The sequence below is a fragment of the Octopus bimaculoides genome, chromosome 3, assembly GCF_046866305.1.
Source record: "Octopus bimaculoides isolate indiv1 chromosome 3, ASM4686630v1, whole genome shotgun sequence".
NCBI classification, from domain to species: Eukaryota; Metazoa; Mollusca; class Cephalopoda; order Octopoda; family Octopodidae; genus Octopus; species Octopus bimaculoides.
In genome coordinates this window covers 76391233-76411161 of record NC_142930.1, presented here as the reverse complement: position 1 = coordinate 76411161, position 19929 = coordinate 76391233, and the positions used below count along the sequence as shown (strand labels likewise).

At 39.3% G+C, this 19929-nt stretch overlaps 1 protein-coding gene across 2 annotated transcripts in view; it reads left to right on the top strand.

The window, feature by feature from the left end:
* Positions 1-19929, top strand: part of LOC106871622 (protein scribble homolog) — a 772291-nt gene that overhangs the window by 602127 nt on the left and 150235 nt on the right. Inside the window, exons 29-32 of one of the 2 annotated variants that reach the window (XM_089349239.1) lie at positions 3417-3485; positions 3982-4071; positions 8222-8311; positions 9223-9501. In XM_089349239.1, coding sequence (XP_089205365.1) covers positions 3417-3485; positions 3982-4071; positions 8222-8311; positions 9223-9501 — 528 coding nt within the window. The remainder of the gene's footprint in view (positions 1-3416; positions 3486-3981; positions 4072-8221; positions 8312-9222; positions 9502-19929) is intronic. The other variant, XR_016241095.1, reaches the window with a different exon arrangement.

Here is a 19929-nt window from a genome sequence, read left to right as displayed (position 1 = left end):
TCATTCATTCATTATTGTAATGAAAGTATGAGAATGCAAAATGCTTTCAATTCTGTCAGTATACAAGCATCCCTCAAAAAACTTTCTGTGATTAAAGTGGCCTGCAATGTAATTTGAGTTGGTCAGGCCTGACTTAGACAGTTTGACAAAATCTAGTGAGCTCCAATATTAGCTTTGGCATGGTTTCTACAGCTGGCACCCCTTCCTAATGCCAACCACTTTATAATTTTTACTGAATGCTTTTCATCATGCCATTGGCATGGGTTAAGTCACCAGGTGACTTGTAAGACAAGAAAAGACTAGGAAAAAGGAAAAAGCCCCCTCAATTAAGTGGGGATGAGTATTTGAGAAGTGTTGAAGAAGTACCTCAGTGGGAGGTGGCTTCATACCAGGTGTGGTGAGTATAAAGGATGACAGAGGGACAAACCCAGGTGTTTTGTTATAGAGGATACATTGCTTCTCTGTATGATATAAGGGTGGGTGGGAGTAGCTGGAAAGAAGGTAAAAATGATGGTGATAAGATGCCAGAGCATTTTGAGATACAAGAAGGTGGATGTAAGAGAGGATAAAAACAGTGAATCAGTGGAGGAAAGGAGAAGTGTTATAGGAGTCTGATGGGACAGTAACAGATAGTTAGAAATGCGGTTAAGGTGAATGTAGTGGGTGATGAACAAGGGTGGATGTGCACATAAAGAGAAATTCCAATATGGAGAAAGGGTACAGTATGAGAGATAAAAATAGCTCAATGAGGAATGGACCTGAAACAGGGGAGATGAATGTGCAAGGTGTAGGAGTGTTGGGGAGGGAAATGTAGAGGTACATAATGAGGGTTATAGTAAGGAAGTATTTTGGAAGATATGTGTGGGCATTGAGAATAATAGCAGATACAAGATGTATTTAGATGGAGTATGGCAGAGGACCATGTGTGATTGGTAGAAATAGTGTGGGAAGGAATAATAATAAAAATGAGAGATAGAAATGGTCCCAGATGTGGAGAAGGAACGTAAATGCCAGCACAAAGAAAGCAAGAGATGTAATTTGTGCCAATTCTACTCTCAAGTGATTGCAGCAGCTGAGTAATGCTAAAGATAGAGGAGTGATTGGTGGTATTGGATGAGATGTGGAGAATACTTGATAACTGGGCAGAAAAGGTGAAGGAGCAAGGTGCCCTCACACACACACACACACACACAAGTGAACCATCATCCATGTGGACACATTTCTCTTTTTTTCTTTTGATTCGTACACTACTAACGTTCTTCAAAGAAGAAAAAAGCACTCGTTCTATGAATTTCCTCTAGATTGTAATTGTTTCTGATGAAATATCTCACTTCGTAAAATAATGTGTAAAGAACAAATTCACTGTTTCTATCATGGTGACAATCTCTAAAAAGAATGAAATAGTTAACCGCTAGAATTCATATTAAGTAAACCCCACCAAAAAAATTTAGACGTGAGTTATATGCATATTTTTCCTCATAATTCCTTAATTTTTAATTCAAGTTTCTAATCCTGCCTCATATTATGAGGAAATTATCATCTCCATTGTGATAGCTACTATTACTAGGGAGACCATATTTATTTGAAAAGTTCATGCTGTAATTTCACAAGAATCCATTTTAAATTGTTGACAAAGTCAAGGCATGTGTGTTTATGAATAGTTACCCATTTGACAATCCCACCAAGTTTTTTGGGTGAAGTCCTACTTTGGAGGTTGTTTGTGGAGGCCTGAGGCACTTCTTCAATGATTATTCGCATTTAATAGTTTTAATTTCTTGTTATCGTAAAAAAAAGGGTTGTTTTCTTCACATTTGTTCAATAAATTGCAGATGGAAATCCATTGGACAAGGACAGCCTTATTCAATTGATGTGAGACCCAAACATTGAACCTGCTGATGTAATCAAGTTGATGCAGATGGTTTTCAACACTTGATTTGGATATCTGGAAAATATCTGTGATCATCTTGGTTGTATAATGGGAGTTTATGTCCACTAACTCCTTCATTTTGTTACTGTTAATTACAGTTGCCTAACCAGAATGAGGTGCATCTTGAACTGAAATATTTCCTAATTGAAATCTTAAAAACAACTTCTGGCACACACCTTTTTTAACCTGGGTATTAGTGGTGTCTGTATCCTTTTCCTTTCCTTCCAGGTTGGGTAGGCTGATATTCAACTTGAATTTCTAAGAGTAATGCCTACAGGCGAGTTCCAAAATGTTATAGTTCTAAACAGAAAGGATTCAGCAAAATGTTTAGTGTGAGGTTTGGTTGTATGTCTGATGAAAAAGCTTTGGCAGAGTTGGCACATTGTGTTCCGGTTTAGAGAAATAAAAGGCGTTGTTAACTTAGCAAAGACAAAAGTTGTGTTATTAAAAAAGCAGATAATTCTCTCCTTCTGTCAGGTAAATGGCCTTGCTCAATATGTAGGAAAGGAATGGGACGTAATTCTATTTGCTGCATCAAGTGTAAGCTTGGACACATAAGAGATGCAGTGGAATGTTAGATAGGTTAACAGATAAGGCTGCTTTCATGTGTGGCAGATGCACTAGAACAATAGGCACTAAGGGCACAAGGGACTTAAACTCTCTAAAATGCCCAGGAGGCTCTCTTGAGGTAATAGATAATTTGTGCTATTTAGGTGACCAAATTAGTAAAGGTGGTGGATGCTCTGAAAGTATTGCTTCTAGAATAAGAATAGGATGGAAGAAGTTTAGAGAGCAGCTACCTCTGTTGACAGCAAGAGAACTCTCTCTCAGAGTGAAAGGCAGATTGTATGATGCCTGTGTGAGAACAGCTATATTACATGGTAGTGAGACATGGGCTATGACTGCAGAGGACATGCACAAATGGAGAGGAATGAAGGTAGTATGCTCTGTTGGATTTGCAACATCAGTGTGCATGACTGACAAACCACAACTGTGTTGAGAGAAAAATCAGGTATAAGAGTATTAAATGTGGCATGCAGGAGAGGAGAATGCAATGGTTTGAACATGTGATGCATATGTGTGAAGACAGCTGTATAAAGAAGTACCTGTCACTGAAAGTGGATCGTACCTGTGGAAGAGGGAAACCCAGGAAGACATGGGATGAAGTGATGAGAACTGATCTTAGGATGTTGAGGCTCATGGAGGAAAAGACAATGGACCAAGATGTTAGGTGATATGAGGTTCAAGAGAAGACCCGTTTGTGTCAGTGAAACTGAGTGCTAGAAGAGTTGTGCCCCATCCACATGTAACAATGAACTTTTCACACTCCTTACCCCAAGAAACCAAACTACATCTCTTCTAAACAGCATCTTTCTCTTCCTCACATTTCCTCTTCATAAACTATGATTGTCTTTCAGCCCCCACCTCTCTCCCAAGATGCAGCATTAACTACAACCATCTATTTTTCTCCCCTATTTTTTTACGGTAGTTATCAGAACAGCAACAGATGCCACAGACACAGCTGAGGAACGAAATCATTGATCAAACCATTCCTCCAGTGAGTTACCTTTGTTATTGTTTCTTCATCATTACCAGTTTTTCTTATCAATATTATTGTTTAACAACAACTTCATTATGCCATTACCATCATCATTTACTTCTTATCACTGAGCTGGATGTATATGGCTTTGTGGTTAGGCTATGGTCTTGAGATTGTGGGTTCATTTCATGGACTGAGCAATGCATTGTTTTCTTGAGCAAAACACTTCATTTCATATTGCTCCAGCCCTCTTAGCTGTTAAAAATGAGCAATCCTGTGACAGACCAGTGTTCTGTCTTATTGGGGGAATATATGTACCATAGAATCTGGAAAACCTGCTTTATGAGCCTATGGCTCAGTAAGGATCTTAGATCCTTTTGACTAAGCTGGGTGGCATGAGCAATTTCAAAAGATTTTTAAAATCTTACTCACTCATTCTCTCTCTCTTCACCCCATTTGTCTGTTTGTCTATCTACTGAATTTTACTGTTTCATGCATTTTTTGTATTATATAGGTAGAAAGTGTTACTCTAGAAACTGCCTCTGTAACCCTTAGAATGCCAGATGTTGGTCCCATTATTCAAAGGGCACCATTTCCTAATTTAGTGAGTATTTCTTTCTTTTCCTTTTAATTCTATCATTTTCCCCTTTTTAACTTTTACTATTTAATTATTAGTTGAGAGTAGTTCGGGCACTGGACTACTGCTAAAATATCCACATTTTCAAATCTCTGTAAAATGATAGCAAATTTTGGTTTGATAGAGGGATGGACAAGCAAAAAGTCTGTGTGAAATTCCAAAGACAAAATATATATTTATCATTTACAAAAATGTTGTTGTTGCAATAAATGATAGAAAACAGGTGTCTGAACCAAGTGAATCAGTCATGTGTGTCCATGAGTCAGTTTGTGTGTGTCTGCAATAACAGTAGCTCTGAGTTCTGTATCATGACCCACTGACTAGCTAGTAGGCACCCCCGTCTGTGTATATACATACATACATGCATGCATGCATACATACGTGCCTGCATATAGCTAATATCTGTCAAAGAAAGGGCTCCAAAAACAAAATTGTTAATTGTTATGTTGTTTGTCCCAAAAATGCTTGTTTACAACTCTGGGATTCTGCTGATTCTATTGTCTTTTCTCTGGTCAAACTGGTTACTAATAAAAAGCAAGTTTTTGATGCATTTATCAGAAAGTTGATAATGTTATCAATCCTTAACATCATCCTGTTTATTGCTTTTTTTTTTTACATCTGGACACAGTGATTGGGGTTCAATCCTGAGGCACTAAGTTTGTGTTTAGGACTGTCAATATTCCTGTTACAGGACTTCCCTGCCAGTGAAATGACTGGTAATGGTGAATTGAATGAAATGAGAAAAGTGCAGGGTTTGTTTGTGTAAAGTGTGTACCAGAATATGTATAGGATGGGTGAATGCAAGAATAGGAGCACTGGTTAAATTGCACAGATGGTGAGCAGGTGGCCTGACTGAATAGAGCTACAGTATTGACAGAAGACTTTTTTTGTGCACATAGCAATACTGTTTTATATTTAAAACATTGTAAAAGCTTGAGGTTTGAAAACCTACAAAGCTAGGGGTGTGAAAAATATGCAAGGAAAACTAGAATCATAGTTGACTATTTGGCCAGAATATAATTTAAAAGTACTTGGTAAGAAGATCTGAAGATTTGAGAATTGAGAATACATATATGTATATGAGTTAGTTTTATTTAACCAAATGTTTGAGTGAGTGACTTGTGCATAGTCATGTGCATTTATGCCTGTGAGTTGGTGCAATATATACCTGTAGGTCAGTAGTTGTTTGCATATTCATGTGAATCTGAATAGGAACTTCATAGTGAACCAATTCAGCTATTTTCCCTGCTTCTAAGCAAAAGCAGCTGAAGTTGATTGTAGTAATTTTATGTATGCTGCTAGTAATGATTTTGTTTATGAGATACCTGTATTCTTATTATGTGTGTGCTAGATACCTGAATTTATGTGAAATGTATGTGAATGTATACATGTTGATGTTTGTGCAATATATACATATTCAGATGTATGCATGTGAAAGTAGAAAGAAGGTGAAATCAGTAAAAAGTATTATTATTATTTTTTTTATGCAAGAAAAGGAGTTTACTGGTTGCTTTGGTGGGTATTTATATTGTTGGTGGTCTGCTATGTTAGTGTTCTTTTGGAAGTTGATGAAAATCTGTGTAGTGTTTTTGAGACAGTGTATTGACAGGCTGTGAACATAGAAAAAGATCACTGATGGAAAAGAAATTTACAGAGAAAGTTTCACCAACATGGTAGTGTTGTTTTGAGAGTTGCTTCGTACATTGAGAAGTTGTATAGTTTTCTTGAGACTGGATCACCATTGTAATATAGAAATATTTTGGTTTGGTTGAGATATGTACAAAATGGTTGTGTGAAGTTCCAAATATGAAATATATATCATTTACAAAAATGTCATTGTGATGAATGACAGAAAAAAGATATTTAAGCCAAGTGAGTCAGTTTGTGTGCCCAGTTTGTGTGTCTGTGTCTGCAATGACAGTTGCTGGGCATAGCACAAATTCTTGCAGCAAGCCAACTTAAGCTGTATCATGACCACTGACTAGCTAGCAGGCACACCATGTATATATAGTTAATGCCTGTCAAAGAAAAGATACCAAAGACAAAATTGTTAACAAGATTTCAATATGTTGTTTGTCCAAAAAAATAGTTGTTTACAATGCTGGGCTTCTAATGAATTAAATGTCTGTTGGTTCTATTGTTATTTCACTGGTCACACTGGCTACTGATAAAAAAATAAGCTTTAATGTGTTTTAAAACAAGCTTTAATGTGTTTTTAGAGACTTGATGATTTCATCAATCTTTGACAACCTTCTCTTTATTGTTTAGTTCTTTCTACATCTGAACACATCTGACTGGGGTTCAGTTCCTAGGCAGTGAGTTTGTGTTTGGAGTTCTGCTAATATTTCTGGTACATATGTATAATTTTATTGTTGTTGTTGTTGTTGTTATTATTTAGATACAACTTTGTGTTTTTGTACTAATGTAAGAAATGTCATTGAAGTGGCATCATCTTCAGAGTATTTGTTTGGCACTTTACATTCTGAGTTAAAGTCCTATTAAGTTATACATTGTCTTTCATTCCTCTAAGATTGATAAATTAAAGTACCAATCAAGTATGAGGATTGATTTAATTAATTAACCCTTCAACACAAAATTTCTGATTCATTACAGTATTGGACAGGTGTTATGTATAGTTCTTTACATTTTGAATTTAAACCCTACCAAGGACAATTTTACTTTTCGTCCTTCTGGAGTTGATAAATTAAATTAGCAGGGAAGTGCTAGGTTGATTTAATCAGCTAATCCCATCTCCAAATTTGTCCAAATGTGTGGCTTTCTGCCTATGTTAGAAATTACTAAATTCATCCTGTTGTTGTTGTTACTACAACTTCTACTTTGCAGAAACATATCATACTAAATATTGGATCATCTCATAAATAATGCAGTTTTTTTCAGTTACATGAACTAAAAATCGGAGGGGGACAAGATAAACTACCTGCATCAACTTGTTATAAAAAGCAGGTAGTACTTTTACCGTGAACTTATTCTTAGTGCAAGGTTTGAAGAGTGCAGTTCGATTTTAGCAGTTATTTTTTCAAAGCTATAATGGAAGTGACAAAGGAGCATATTCAGCATATTTTGCTTTATGAGTTCAATAAAAGCAACAATGCAATGAAAAGTGTGAGGAATATTAATGCAGTATACATGGATCGGACAATAAGTATAAACCAGTATCAACGGTGGTTCCAGAAATTCTGAGCTGGAAACTGTTGAGGAACTAGCAGAGAAGTTGGATTTGGTAATTCAACAAGTCATTCAAGTCAGCGTTAGAAGAAAAACAATCATCTTTGGTTTCAAGATGAAAGGTGTTCTTCCATCAGAATAATGCTTGGCCACATACAGCGAGGAGGACATTCCAAAGGCTGGAGCAGTTTGAATGGGAAACGTTGCCCCACCAACTATATTCACTGGATATTGCCCCCATCTGATTATCATTTATTCTGCAGTTTTCAAAATCATTTGGATGGAAAGAATATGAATTCTGTAGACGAGGTCAGAACAGTACTGGAGGAGTATTTTTCATCACGGCCAAGTGAATTTTGGAAGAGGGGCCTTGCAAGTCTACCAGATAGATGGAAGAGCATCGTAGAAAAGGAAGGAGAGTAGATTTTAGATTAAAAGAGAAGTTTGTTTATCTTAATTTTGAAAAATAAAAGAAGGATAAAAAGAAATGCATTATTTATGGGATGACCCAATACAATCATTGCCAAATTTAAGGATATAACAAACTGCTGATTAGGTCCTCCAGTCCACAGTGATTTCAAAAATAATTAAATGGCATGTATGTCTTCAATTTTTGTGAGACCTGATGTAGTTTATTTAATAAGGAGTATCCAAGTTTTATGCAGCTTAGAGCTTCACCATCTTCAGCAATGATTGCATTGCAGTATTTAGCTTTGTCCCTCCACATTTTGAACTCAAACTTTACCACAACCAACATTTGCCTTTTATTTGTCCAGCAGGGGATAGTATTTGTGTCAAGCATGTACCAAAGTCAAATTTCATCAATTATATGTTCCTATGCAAATTATTGGCGTTTGCCAAAGTATGACATTCATATTTGTTGCTGATAGTGTTACATTGTTGACTGAAATAACATCCTGTCTATCACTAGGAACCTGATAGTTTGACAAAGGAAAATAGAGAAAACACATTAGAACAACACCAAACTGATCTGAGCCCTTCTAAGTCTCAAATACCTGTTGTGAGTAATTTTATTGGATATTATTAAAGAAAATTTTACAAAGATAAATGTACCCTTTCTAGTTTACACTCTTTAATCTAATTGTAAACCCTCTTACCAATGCGTCTACCCTTTCATACTCTAATATAAGGGTCACCACTATGTATAGCAATTCTTTCTCTTTCTGATTTCACAATTCCCCCAGCTATTTGGACATGATGATTAATAAATATATTTGATGTGAAGCTGAAAGATTTGAATGACATTTATCAAACTGAAAATCTTTTGTTCCATTGATGACAGAAGATCAGACTTTTTACAATAAAATAAACTAATGGCTGAAATAGAAACACACTTTTTATTGTAATATTCAAAAATGAGCATTGTCTTTAGTCTATGGTGGATCTTTTCAGCTGAAAGAGATTAGTTGAGTGAAGAAGATTAGGTGTGATTGATATGGAAAGTTCTTGACATGGTTATAAGAAAGCTAATCTAATAGCAACCATATTTGGTAATAAAGATTAAATACACTGTGACAAGAGCATTTTCAATTACTGTGTTTATGGATGGTTTTTCCCATAGTCTGTGAACACGACTCAGTTCTGAGGGTCAGCAATTAATATATTACCTGAACACATAGAATTGCTTGAAATATTTAATGTGGAGTTTAGAGGTTTAGAAACAGAATGTATGTGGTAAGAAACATAGAAGTAAGTGTAATGATTTGGTTCAAGTAGAGAGGTTGATGCAACAGAATACTCCAGTTGTCTTAGAGGCAACATAATGATGAATTAGGAACTTTTTGTGGGAGATGGTTTATTGATCAATCAAGTGACAGAAAATGAAGGTCTTATCAAATGATTATAAATATATGTAAAAGAATTAATTATTAAGACAGCTTAATTTACTTAGCATTATTCTTGTCTAAACAGCACACCAAACTAGCACCAGGAACCAAACCTCCAATTCCTATCAAAAGAAAGTCACTCACATTACTGTCCAAAACTGCTGTAAACTCTGAAATTCCTGTAAAGAAGTGTGATACACTAAGCAGCACTTACAATTCCAATGATATAAATGTAGACCACAAACCTCTAGCCTTCAGCCAAGATGCACTGCTGGCCTCCACATTACCTATTGTGCACCCTGACACTATTCAGACATTTGAAAATGCCCAACAGTTACATGATAATTCATTGCAAAATATGAAGGTAAGATGAGTTTTGGAGAGTTTTTTTTTTGTTTTTGCTCCACTTTTCAGAAATGTCTACCAGTTGAAGTCAAGAAAATATTTGTATCAGTAAAACTGATTGACTATTAAACTCATCAGCTCTACTTAAAGCAAATAAACATATGCTTTCTCCTCTCCTTATCGTCATTATACCATCACCACTGTTATATCCTCCCTCTACATCCCTTTATCATCATCATCATACTATCATCAGAGTTATAGGTTACCTCTTTCATTTATCATTATCATTACCATCGTAAGAATGTGTTCATCACGTTTGGGTGGCATATCTTGAAGAAAATGCAAGTTAATCAGAAGATAATAAGAATAATGAACTTATTACCTCACTAAATGGGGGGAAGAGAGTGATATGGATGCTGAACTGGAAACACCTATAAACAACTGTGTTGAAAACCATCAAACTTTGTGAACAAGGAATAGATCACCTAAACAAAAACATGTTTCAAAGATGATTGTGCTTCACAAATCAGGACGCATAATTCAATATAAACTTACAAATGATGAGGATCTGGAATGGTGGAGATTGAATATAAGCATGAAAGGTAAAACAGAAAGGGATAAAAAAAACAAAACAAATATTAATTGAATGTAGTTAGGGAATAAGATGAACCATTTTGGTTCAATTTTGAGCATAAGGTATCTGAATGACAAGCAAATGAAGATAAACAAAAACAAAGAAGCATCCTTTAGATGAAGAAAATGTGATGATTTCCTCCTCTGCATAGACAAAGCAATAAAAAGGGAGTTGAACTGAGAATTTATACGCAGGTACTTGACAATAATATGCAGATACCCAAAATATCAGAAGATGAATTTATACAAATAGAATGTTGGATGATAAACAAATTTGTAAAGTTGGACTTATGGCAAGAGGCTTTCAGTATAGAGCTGCTAGTAATATTACCAATCGCTCATTCACATGTTTAAATGAGAGTCTACATATCGCATTAGGAATTATGGCATTTAATGACTGAGTATGCAACTCAATGGACATTAAGCCTACATTTTTACATAGTGAACTATCAAACAGATTAGTTTCCTTAAACTTTTCAAATACATAAATAGCCGACTGATGCTTCAAGATTCTAGTATCTGACGATCAGAGAGGAATTAATAAAGTTAGCAGTCATCTCTAAATATGATCAAACAATATTTACATGGTATTGTGGAGAAACAAACTTCATGGAACCATTCCAACTCTGATTGATGATTTCTTCTTCAAAGATCTTTCTTATCCAAGTAGATTCCTTCATAAAATACTTAAAGCCAGGTCTGAAGAAGTAACAGAGTTTCAGTATACTGGATTTAAATGGAAATATTGGAAAAGAATGGGAATGATATGAAACTTGGACAAGATGGATATGTAAAGAAATTGAAGCATATTTTAACATGAAGAGATCAAATCTCACCAACATGTTTCTTATAGAAATTTTTAATTGGAATATTAAAGAACAATATCAGAAATGTAAAAATAACTAGCAAAACAAACAATTCTTACTTGTTTCAGTCCTTTGACTGTGGCCATGCTGGAGTACTGCCTCTAGTCAAGCAAATCTACCCCAGGACTTATTCTTTGTAAGCCTACTACTTATTCAATCAGTCTCTTTTGCTGAACTACTAAGTTATGGGGATGTAAATGCACCAACATCAGTTGTCAAGCGATGCTGGGAGGACAAACACAGACACATCTACACACACACATACATATACAAGGCAAAGCAAACATCTCAAGTCGTATACAATATTATTATTAGAAAAAATTCAAAGTCTTTGTAGTGTGATGGAGGAAAAAGACAACAGAACAAAACAAAAGGGAGAAAGAGATACAGTGACCTTACCTGTTGATCATGGCGGGATGAGCGATCACTGACTGGATCAAAACGTGACCTTTAACATGCGCCGTCTCTGCTTGAACTTCCCACACGTGCTCTGTGTCCACGCATACCCCTGTGGCCCTTCTGCCGGCCCCTGCAGTTTTCACTTCCATTTGCTTCATCTGCAATCCTCTCCACCAACACCACATAGCTCATCACAGCCCAGAACACCACATGTAACACTGATCTACAGATCATTCAACCGGCTTTCCCACTCTATCCTTGCTCCCGAACTCACACCTTAATTGGTTTCATAATCAGCCAACCAGGGAAGAGGGTGCCGCTCCCTCTGTGGTCACTGTGCAACCCCGGGACTGGCCTGAGTTCCTGGTACACTGCTGCTGGCTTCATCATCTTGCCTACTGCTGCTGTCTTCATTTTCTTGCCCACTGCTACTGTCTTCATTTTCTTGCCCACTGCTACTGTCTTCATCTTCTTGCCCACTGCTGCTGGTTTGATCCTCTGAGGCATTGACAATCTTCAGCACATCCAAAACATGGCCTGACATACCATCAACAGAGACGTTGTTCTTTGAATTGATGGAGGTTATTGTTCTTTTTCCCCATTGTGATATACACCGTGCATTTGGGGGTTTTACCCAAACTTCTTCTCTGATCTGCACAAAGGCGTGCTTTTCCCCTCCCCCGGGTTGCATTGATGCAGTACACGGAGGCCTCCACTTGTACCTGAATATTGCCCTGTGTGGCACCGACTCCTCAGCCTGTCCTGACCTAGGCGACATATTGTACCAAAATATGGCCTCGGTTGGTGAAATGTGGCCCCTCTCTGCCATGGTCTTGATGGTACGATGATGCCTTTCCACCACTCCATTTCCACTTGGCTGGTATGCCGCCCTGAAGAAGCGGCCAACCTGCCACCCATCAAGCATTTCTTTCAGCACCTCCGAGCGAAATGCAGTGCCATTATCCAGAAGCAGCTCATCCATGGGGCCTTGTTCCAGGAATATCTCATTCACGCGATTTCCTCTGCAGTCTCTGTCTTCATCTCCCTCCATATGGCCATCCGCCCAGGTCTGCAGTCAACTATTGAGAGGTACGTCCCCTGCCGGTAGTATGTTATGTCCACTGCCAGTCATTTCCAGTTGTGGTCCACTAGAATACTTCCCGCCTCATGTACGCCCAAAGCAGGGTCAATAGACTGGCACCTGTCACAGCTGCTAACCACTTTCTGCACGCTCCGTCTTGTTACCTCGGAGTCGACTTTCCTGGCTAGGAACAATGTCCTGTCCACTCCCATGTGATGCATGGTATGCAGTCTCTTCAGCTCCAAGTAACTTAGACAGCATACTGCAGCCACAGCCTGCTCCACATCCTCTGGCACCTACAATCAGGCTCGCTTTATCCTGGTCAGGACGTCTACCCTGTTCTTCTCAGAAGGCACAAAAATCACACTCAGCTTCAGATCGAACTCTGCGGTTAGCTCACCCAGTATCCCCAATCGACGCTTTACCAACATCTCTGCGACCCCTTTGGTTCGCACCCTACTCTCATTGGTGATGACTGCCGTTACCCAACCAAGCACAGTGGCCGAATCGGTCCTAATTTCTATGGTGTGCAGCCCCCACTTTAAGGCCAGGTTCACCCCCTTCAACACGGCATCCAACTCTGCCACATTGATATGGTTGCAGTCATCCATCTTCCTGAGCCAGGCTGTATCTTCCACCATGACACCTCCCATTTCCAAGATGATCCCTATTGTGATGGTACTGGCGTCACACCATACGATCTTGCTCTTTGATTTGGGAACATATCAACTGGCCCTCACTGGATCCTCTGCTCTCACTCTGACCAAGACTTCCTGCATCATGTCGGTCGTCTTCTCCCCCATTTTATCATTCCACTTCACTCCTTCGGCTCATCTCTTGATAAAGTTACATGCTGTCCGGAGCCATCCTGCAACCGAGTAGTGTCCCACCAGTTTCCCACACACCAAGAACAGTTCCCATCTACTCATGCTGGTGCCTAGTTCGCGGATCTCGTTCCCTCGCCGAAACACCAACGCACCGGCCTTGTCTCTCCATAGCTTGAGCCCCAGTGTAGCGCCTCCCTCCATCGCCTTTGGTGGCTTGGTGATCACTCCAGAACTCTTCAGGTGGCCTATGACCTCCATTGCTGGCATTATGGTTTCATCCTCAAGGATGTCATCGATGTACGAATTGGTGGCCCTTTTTACTCTGTCCACCTTTCCCAGGATGGCCTTGAGAATTGTTGCAATAATCTTTGGCACCGAATTTAGCCCAAAACCCAGCCTGGTCAGACAGTATGTCCGGCCCTTATACCTGACAAGCTGATGCTTCCACAGTCTCTCAGCCACATGCACCTGCAGGTATGCCGACTTCAAATCGACGATCATGGCGGCCCCTGTCATTTGCCTCCACTCTCGCAAGGTGTCCCCACAGATATCTGTGGCCTCGCCGCCCCTATGACATGATATGTGGTCATTCAGCTCTCAGAAATCAAGCACTGGTTTGACCTTATGCTTTGTGGGCTGTGCCACCGCCATCAGTAGCAGGACTCCACTCTCTACTTCTTCCCAAGGGATCAAAATAATCCACTGCTCCCCCTCCCCCTCGAACTCGCTTCTGGCATCTCCTTTCAAAGTATGCTGATAGCAGCCGACTCTCATTTTTTAACATCGGGGGCTCTCCCTTCCAGTGCCACTCCACTGTCCACCTCTGGCCATCGAAGACAGCAAGAAAGTCCTGGTCTTCAATGGTGTGTGCAGCATAGTTTTCTTCACGGTTCTCACCAATGCACGGTCTTGCCATACATGGTTTCCACACAACCCCGAATGTTACACCGGCCTCGTTGACAGTGACACCTCCTAAACGGGTGATTGCATCCATCCCCATCACCACGTCAATCTCATCCACCAAGTGGCCAACTACAATTGCTTGCAGCATCAGCTTTGTTCCCTGCACCACAATCTGCGCATCTGTAATGCCTTCACAGTGTACCTCTCTCCTCCGTCGACTGCCCTCACACTGCTTTCTCCACTCCACGTCTCTAATACTCCTGGAGTCATCAGGGTCATCATACAGCCCGTGTCTACAAGGGCTCGCGACATCTTCCCCTCCACCAGAATGTGGACAACGGGGAGCAACAAACGCGCCTCTATTGATCCAAAGGGATGACCACTGGCGCAGTAGTCTCTCTTAGACTGTTTCCCTGCAGAAATTTGCTGGCTATATGTCCTGTTTCTCGACACCGATAGCAAATGACTTCAGGCTTGGGTAACTTGCAGTCTTTCACCATGTGCGGGCCCTGACACTGGAAACACTGTCCTTTGAATGGTCACACACGTTCCTTGTTCGACCCCTCTCCGCTACTCCTTGCTCGGCCACTTTTCGCTATTGCAGTTGCCACTAACGGCATTAACCTGCAACACGAAATTAGCACACGAGCCCTAGTTATGATATCCACCATCACCATCGAGTTGATGTTTGGCAGCTTTTGCAACTTGACCGACATGTGGTCAGGAAAGCTAGTCACAAACGCTAACTTAACCATCCGGTCCAGCGATTCTCCTTCGTACCCCGCCAGTTTAGCCAATCTCCTGGGTTCGTTGGCAAATACGTCAACCTGTTCACCAGTCCACGTTGCTTTCCCCAGGCGAGCGTAAGCTTCGAACATGCCTTCTGCAAAGGCCTCCATCAAGCAGATTTCTATTTTTTCCGCTCTAAGTTGGTCCCTCTCTTCCATTTCTAAGTATAGCGCCAATGCTGAACCATCTAGGTACAGCGGTAGAAAACTCACTAAGTCATCTATCCCATGGAGCTTCGCAACCAACTTCATCTTCTTTAGCCAAGCGATTACATCCGTGTCACCGCAAAACGGTTTGATCATATTGTTCAAAATATGGACTATACTCATAATTCTTTTTTTTGTTTTTTGTTATGGACCGAAATAGCTTGTAGTGTGATGGAAGAAAAAGACAACAGAACAAAGCAAAAGGGAGAAAGAGATAGAGCGACCTTACCTGTTGACTGTGGCGGGATGAGCAATCACTGATTGGATCAAAACACGACCTTTAACATGCGCCATCTCTGCTCAAACTGCCCACACGTGCTCTGTGTCCATGCATGCCCTTGTGGCCCTTCTGCTGACCCCTGCAGTCTTCACTTCCATTTGCTTCATCTGCAATCCTCTCCACCAACACCACATAGCTCATCACAGCCCATAACACCACAAACACCACAGTCTTACAGCTGTTTCTGGGATATCCCCGAGTATGGGATATTCCGTCATCAGAGGCAAATAGGGAAAATGAAAATGGTGTATATTAATGAGATAATGACATAGAGAAAGGGAATAAAAGAATAAAAAGATGAAAAGAAAGAAGAAAAAAAGAAGCATAAAAGTTCATAGTTCAACTTTCTGAAGTTATAGAAATAAGAGCATAAATCTTTAGGTGCAATCCTGCATAGATCCATGAGTGTAAGTCCTTAGTTGCAATCCTGCCTAGATCCATGCGGGTTAAAATCCTGATAGAGTAGACATCCAGAGAAAAAAGATGCGAACATATCAATGTTCAATGAGAGAATGGTAGCAGAGGTTGCGATTAAGTGGTAAAAGGACAGAAAAGAAAAGAAATAGAAAGAGGAGTAGATAGAGTGTGGGGGTGAATATAAGGATTGGCTATAGGATAAAGTATTGTGTATAGGTGTATGGTGTAGCTAAGAATATAAGAGAGAGGATGATAGGGTAAAAAAAATAGCAAAATGAAAGGAACTTAAAGAGGGTAGTAGGTATCTGTGGCAGTCTTAAAGTCTATAATTGTTGGGAAGGAAAATCTAGTAGTAAATGATTGTGTCCGTTCTGGCTAAGGTCAGTGGCTGTAGAGTTATTTTTAGCAAAGGGTTTATGGATGTGTAGGTAGTCAAGAATGGAGGAGCTAGTTGAATGTTAAATTATTTATGAGTGGGAGTTAGAGTTAGGTATTAGGGGATTTATATAGGGGACTTATTGGTTTAAAGTTTAAAAATAAATTAAGGATAAATTAAAGAATTAATATTTATCTCATAAAGTGATGAAGTAAGGTAGATAGAAGAGATGTAATATATAAGGTAGAAATAAGAGATATAGAGGGGTATGTGTTAATGATCATAGGGGTTTGTATGTGGGTACTATTCATGGGGGATGAAGTTACATTTAAATTTATGAAAGAATTTAAAAGTGCGGAAGAATTTGTGCTTACATCCAGTGAAGGCCTTGTTTTTATTAAGCAATTATGGTGAGTTGTAGGTTAAAATTTTGAGGTCTTTTTTTAAACAGAGTCCACAACTGGAGTGTTGGCCCTGATATGGGATACCTGAATCTATTATAGCCCAGGAAAATATATAAATATATATATGACGGGCTTCTTTCAGTTTCCGCCTACCAAATCCATTCACAAGGCTTTGGTCAGCCCAAGGCTATAGTAGAAGGCACTTGCTACTTCTACTATAGTAGAAGACAGGGTGCCATGCAGTGGAACCATGTGGTTGGTAAGCAAGCTAATTATCACACAGCCACTCCTGCGCCTATTTTTAGAATAGTTGTTAAAGTTAGATACTTCCCTTTTCTTTTGCAGTTGAAAACCTAATACTAGAATAAACTCATAGCTACTAAACATTCATAAACATTTTAAAGATGTAAATTGAAATGACTGATGGAAATTAAGATAGTAAAATAGAGACAATGAGGTTGTTAATCACTGGACAAAAGCCCTGGTGCTCAAGATGGAGTTGTTCCAAAGGAAACCTATACTGTCAAGTACAAACATTTAACATTTGCAATTCAAACATCTAAGATTACAAATATAATACACATGTGTCCAGCACACTGACACACACCCAAAACTATAGAGTTTAGAGTTAACCAGGCAATAGATGTGCCAGAAAATACTTGTAAGTATCTTCTAGAACATTTATTTAGTCCAGTGTTCTTCTGTTTCTGCCTACTCTCCACCCTAAGGATAATAGTCTACTATATAAATGAGAGTGTATGTGTGCTTAGCCCCAAAAGGCTCTGAAATGGTGCATCCTCAAGAGAAACAAATTTGATTTTTGAAATTTGCATCCTAAAGAGGTTATTCATAGATAATAATAAAAATATATATAATGTACTATGAGAAATAACTCAACATTTAGATTGACAAATCTTCCACTCTCTAACTGTCACCAATAGGCACTCTCTCTCTTTTACACCTTTCCCTCTCTCTCTCTCTCTCTCTCTCTATATATATATATATGTATATATATATATATATATATATATTTACCATCCTCTAGCTCTCATGCATGCTGCTCCTGCTCTCTCTCTCTCTCTCTCTCTCTCCATATGACATGCAATTGCTTTCATTGTTTAAAAATTTGTCTTCTAATATTTACTTTCATTTTATGATAAACAGCTATAGTGCTCAAATCCTGTTTCCTAATTGGGTAAAAATGATCAAACTTTAAACCTCTGTAACATTTTTCTGAAATGTTTCTGGGATAAATGAATCACAAACTCATCATCATCATAATCATCATCATCATAATCATCATCATCATCATCATTTAACGTCCGCTTTCCATGCTAGCATGGGTTGGACGATTTGACTGAGGACTGGTGAACCAGATGGCTACACCAGGCTCCAATCTGATTTGGCAGAGTTTCTACAGCTGGATGCCCTTCCTAAAGCCAACCCCTCCAAGAGTGTAGTGGGTGCTTATACGTGCCACCGGCACGAAGGCCAGTCAGGCGGTACTGGCAACGGCCATGCTCGAAATGGTGTATTTTACGTGCTACCTGCACAGGAGCCAGTCCAGGGGTACTGGCAATGAACTCACTCGAATGTCTTTTCACGTGCCACTGGCACAAGTGCCAGGAAGGCGACGTTGGTAATGATCATGCTCAAATGGTGCTATTTACGTGCCCCCGGTATGGCAGCCAGACAGCTGGTGCTCTGGCAACGAACACGCTTGGACGGTGCTCTTAGTGATCTACTGGTACAGGTGCTATCACGATTTCGGTTTCACTTGCCCCAACAGGTCTTCGCAAGCCGAGTTTAGTGTTGAATGAAGAGACGTTGGCATGGGTGCCAGTCTACAAATTTAGTTCGATTTCGATTTCACTTGCCTCAACAGGTTTTCGCAAGCGGAGTTTAGTGTCCAAAGAAGGAATGTTACGCGTAAGTGGGCTGGCTACATCCCAGGCAGAGACCTTGGATTTTGGTCTCACTTGGCTTGCCGGGTCTTCTCACGCACAGCATATTTCCAAAGGTCTCGGTCAGAAGTCATTGTCTCGGTGAGGCCTAATGTTCGGAGGTCGTGCTTCACCACCTCATCCCAGGTCTTCCTGGGCCTGCCTCTTCCACGGGTTCCCTCAACCACTAGAGTGTGGCACTTTTTCACACAGCTATCCTCATCCATTTTTGCCACATGTCCATATCAGCGCAATCGTCTCTCTTGCACACCACAACTGATGCTTCTTATGTTCAACTTTTCTCTCAAGATACTTACACTCTGTCGAGTATGCACACTGACATTACTCATCGATCGGAGAATACTGGCTTCATTCCTTTCGAGCTTACACATGTCCTCAGCAGTCACAGCCCATGTTTCACTGCCATGTAGCATGGCTGTTCGTACACATGCGTCATACAGTCTGCCTTTTACTCTGAGCGAGAGGCCCTTTGTCGCCAGCAGAGGTAAGAGCTCTCTGAACTTTGTCCTCTTCAGTATGGAAAAGTATATCAATATACTGTTGTGTCTGGGGAGAGTCATTTTCTTATTGTGCCTTAAAATTTAACACACTCACCGGTAAAATATACACTTATTTCTCATTTTTATTTTCCTAAAATTTTTGTTGCGTCTTGCAACCTTTTCAATAGTCTTGAAAATTTTCCCTAAATTTTAAAATCTCAAAATCTGTGACAGCAAACGAAAATATTTTTCTTTCTCTATTTGTCTATCACATTAATTTTCCACTTTGGTGTGGGGTGAAGCTTAAAAATTTAAATTACAAATTTTTTGTTTTTGTTTTTGCTTAAATCCCAGCTATAGGCCACACTTGAGCTAAACAAAACCATCACTTCTGCACCATCATTCCATAAAATGTGTTTATGGCAAGAAAAATATTGAAAAACTTTAATACATGTCATAGTGACAAAGAAACAAAGATGGTGCCAGGTGGTCATAGGATGTACTAGAAACAACAGCTAAATCTCCCATAAATTACACACCTTTTTGTTGGGACTACAGTTACTTGAAGCAATTCTAATATTTTACCATTATACATTTCATCAGATCAAGATTGGTGAAAAACAAAGTTGATTTTGATGGAATTTGAATTTGGAACATAAAAACATGTAATAACACTCCCATGGTTAAGAGTAGTAGCTCCATCATAGTTAAGATCTAGTAGCTCCATCGTCATCATCATCATCATCGCCATAATCATTTAACATCTGTCTTCCATGCTGGCATGGGTCGGTGAGTTTGACAGAAGCTGGCAAGCCAAAGAACT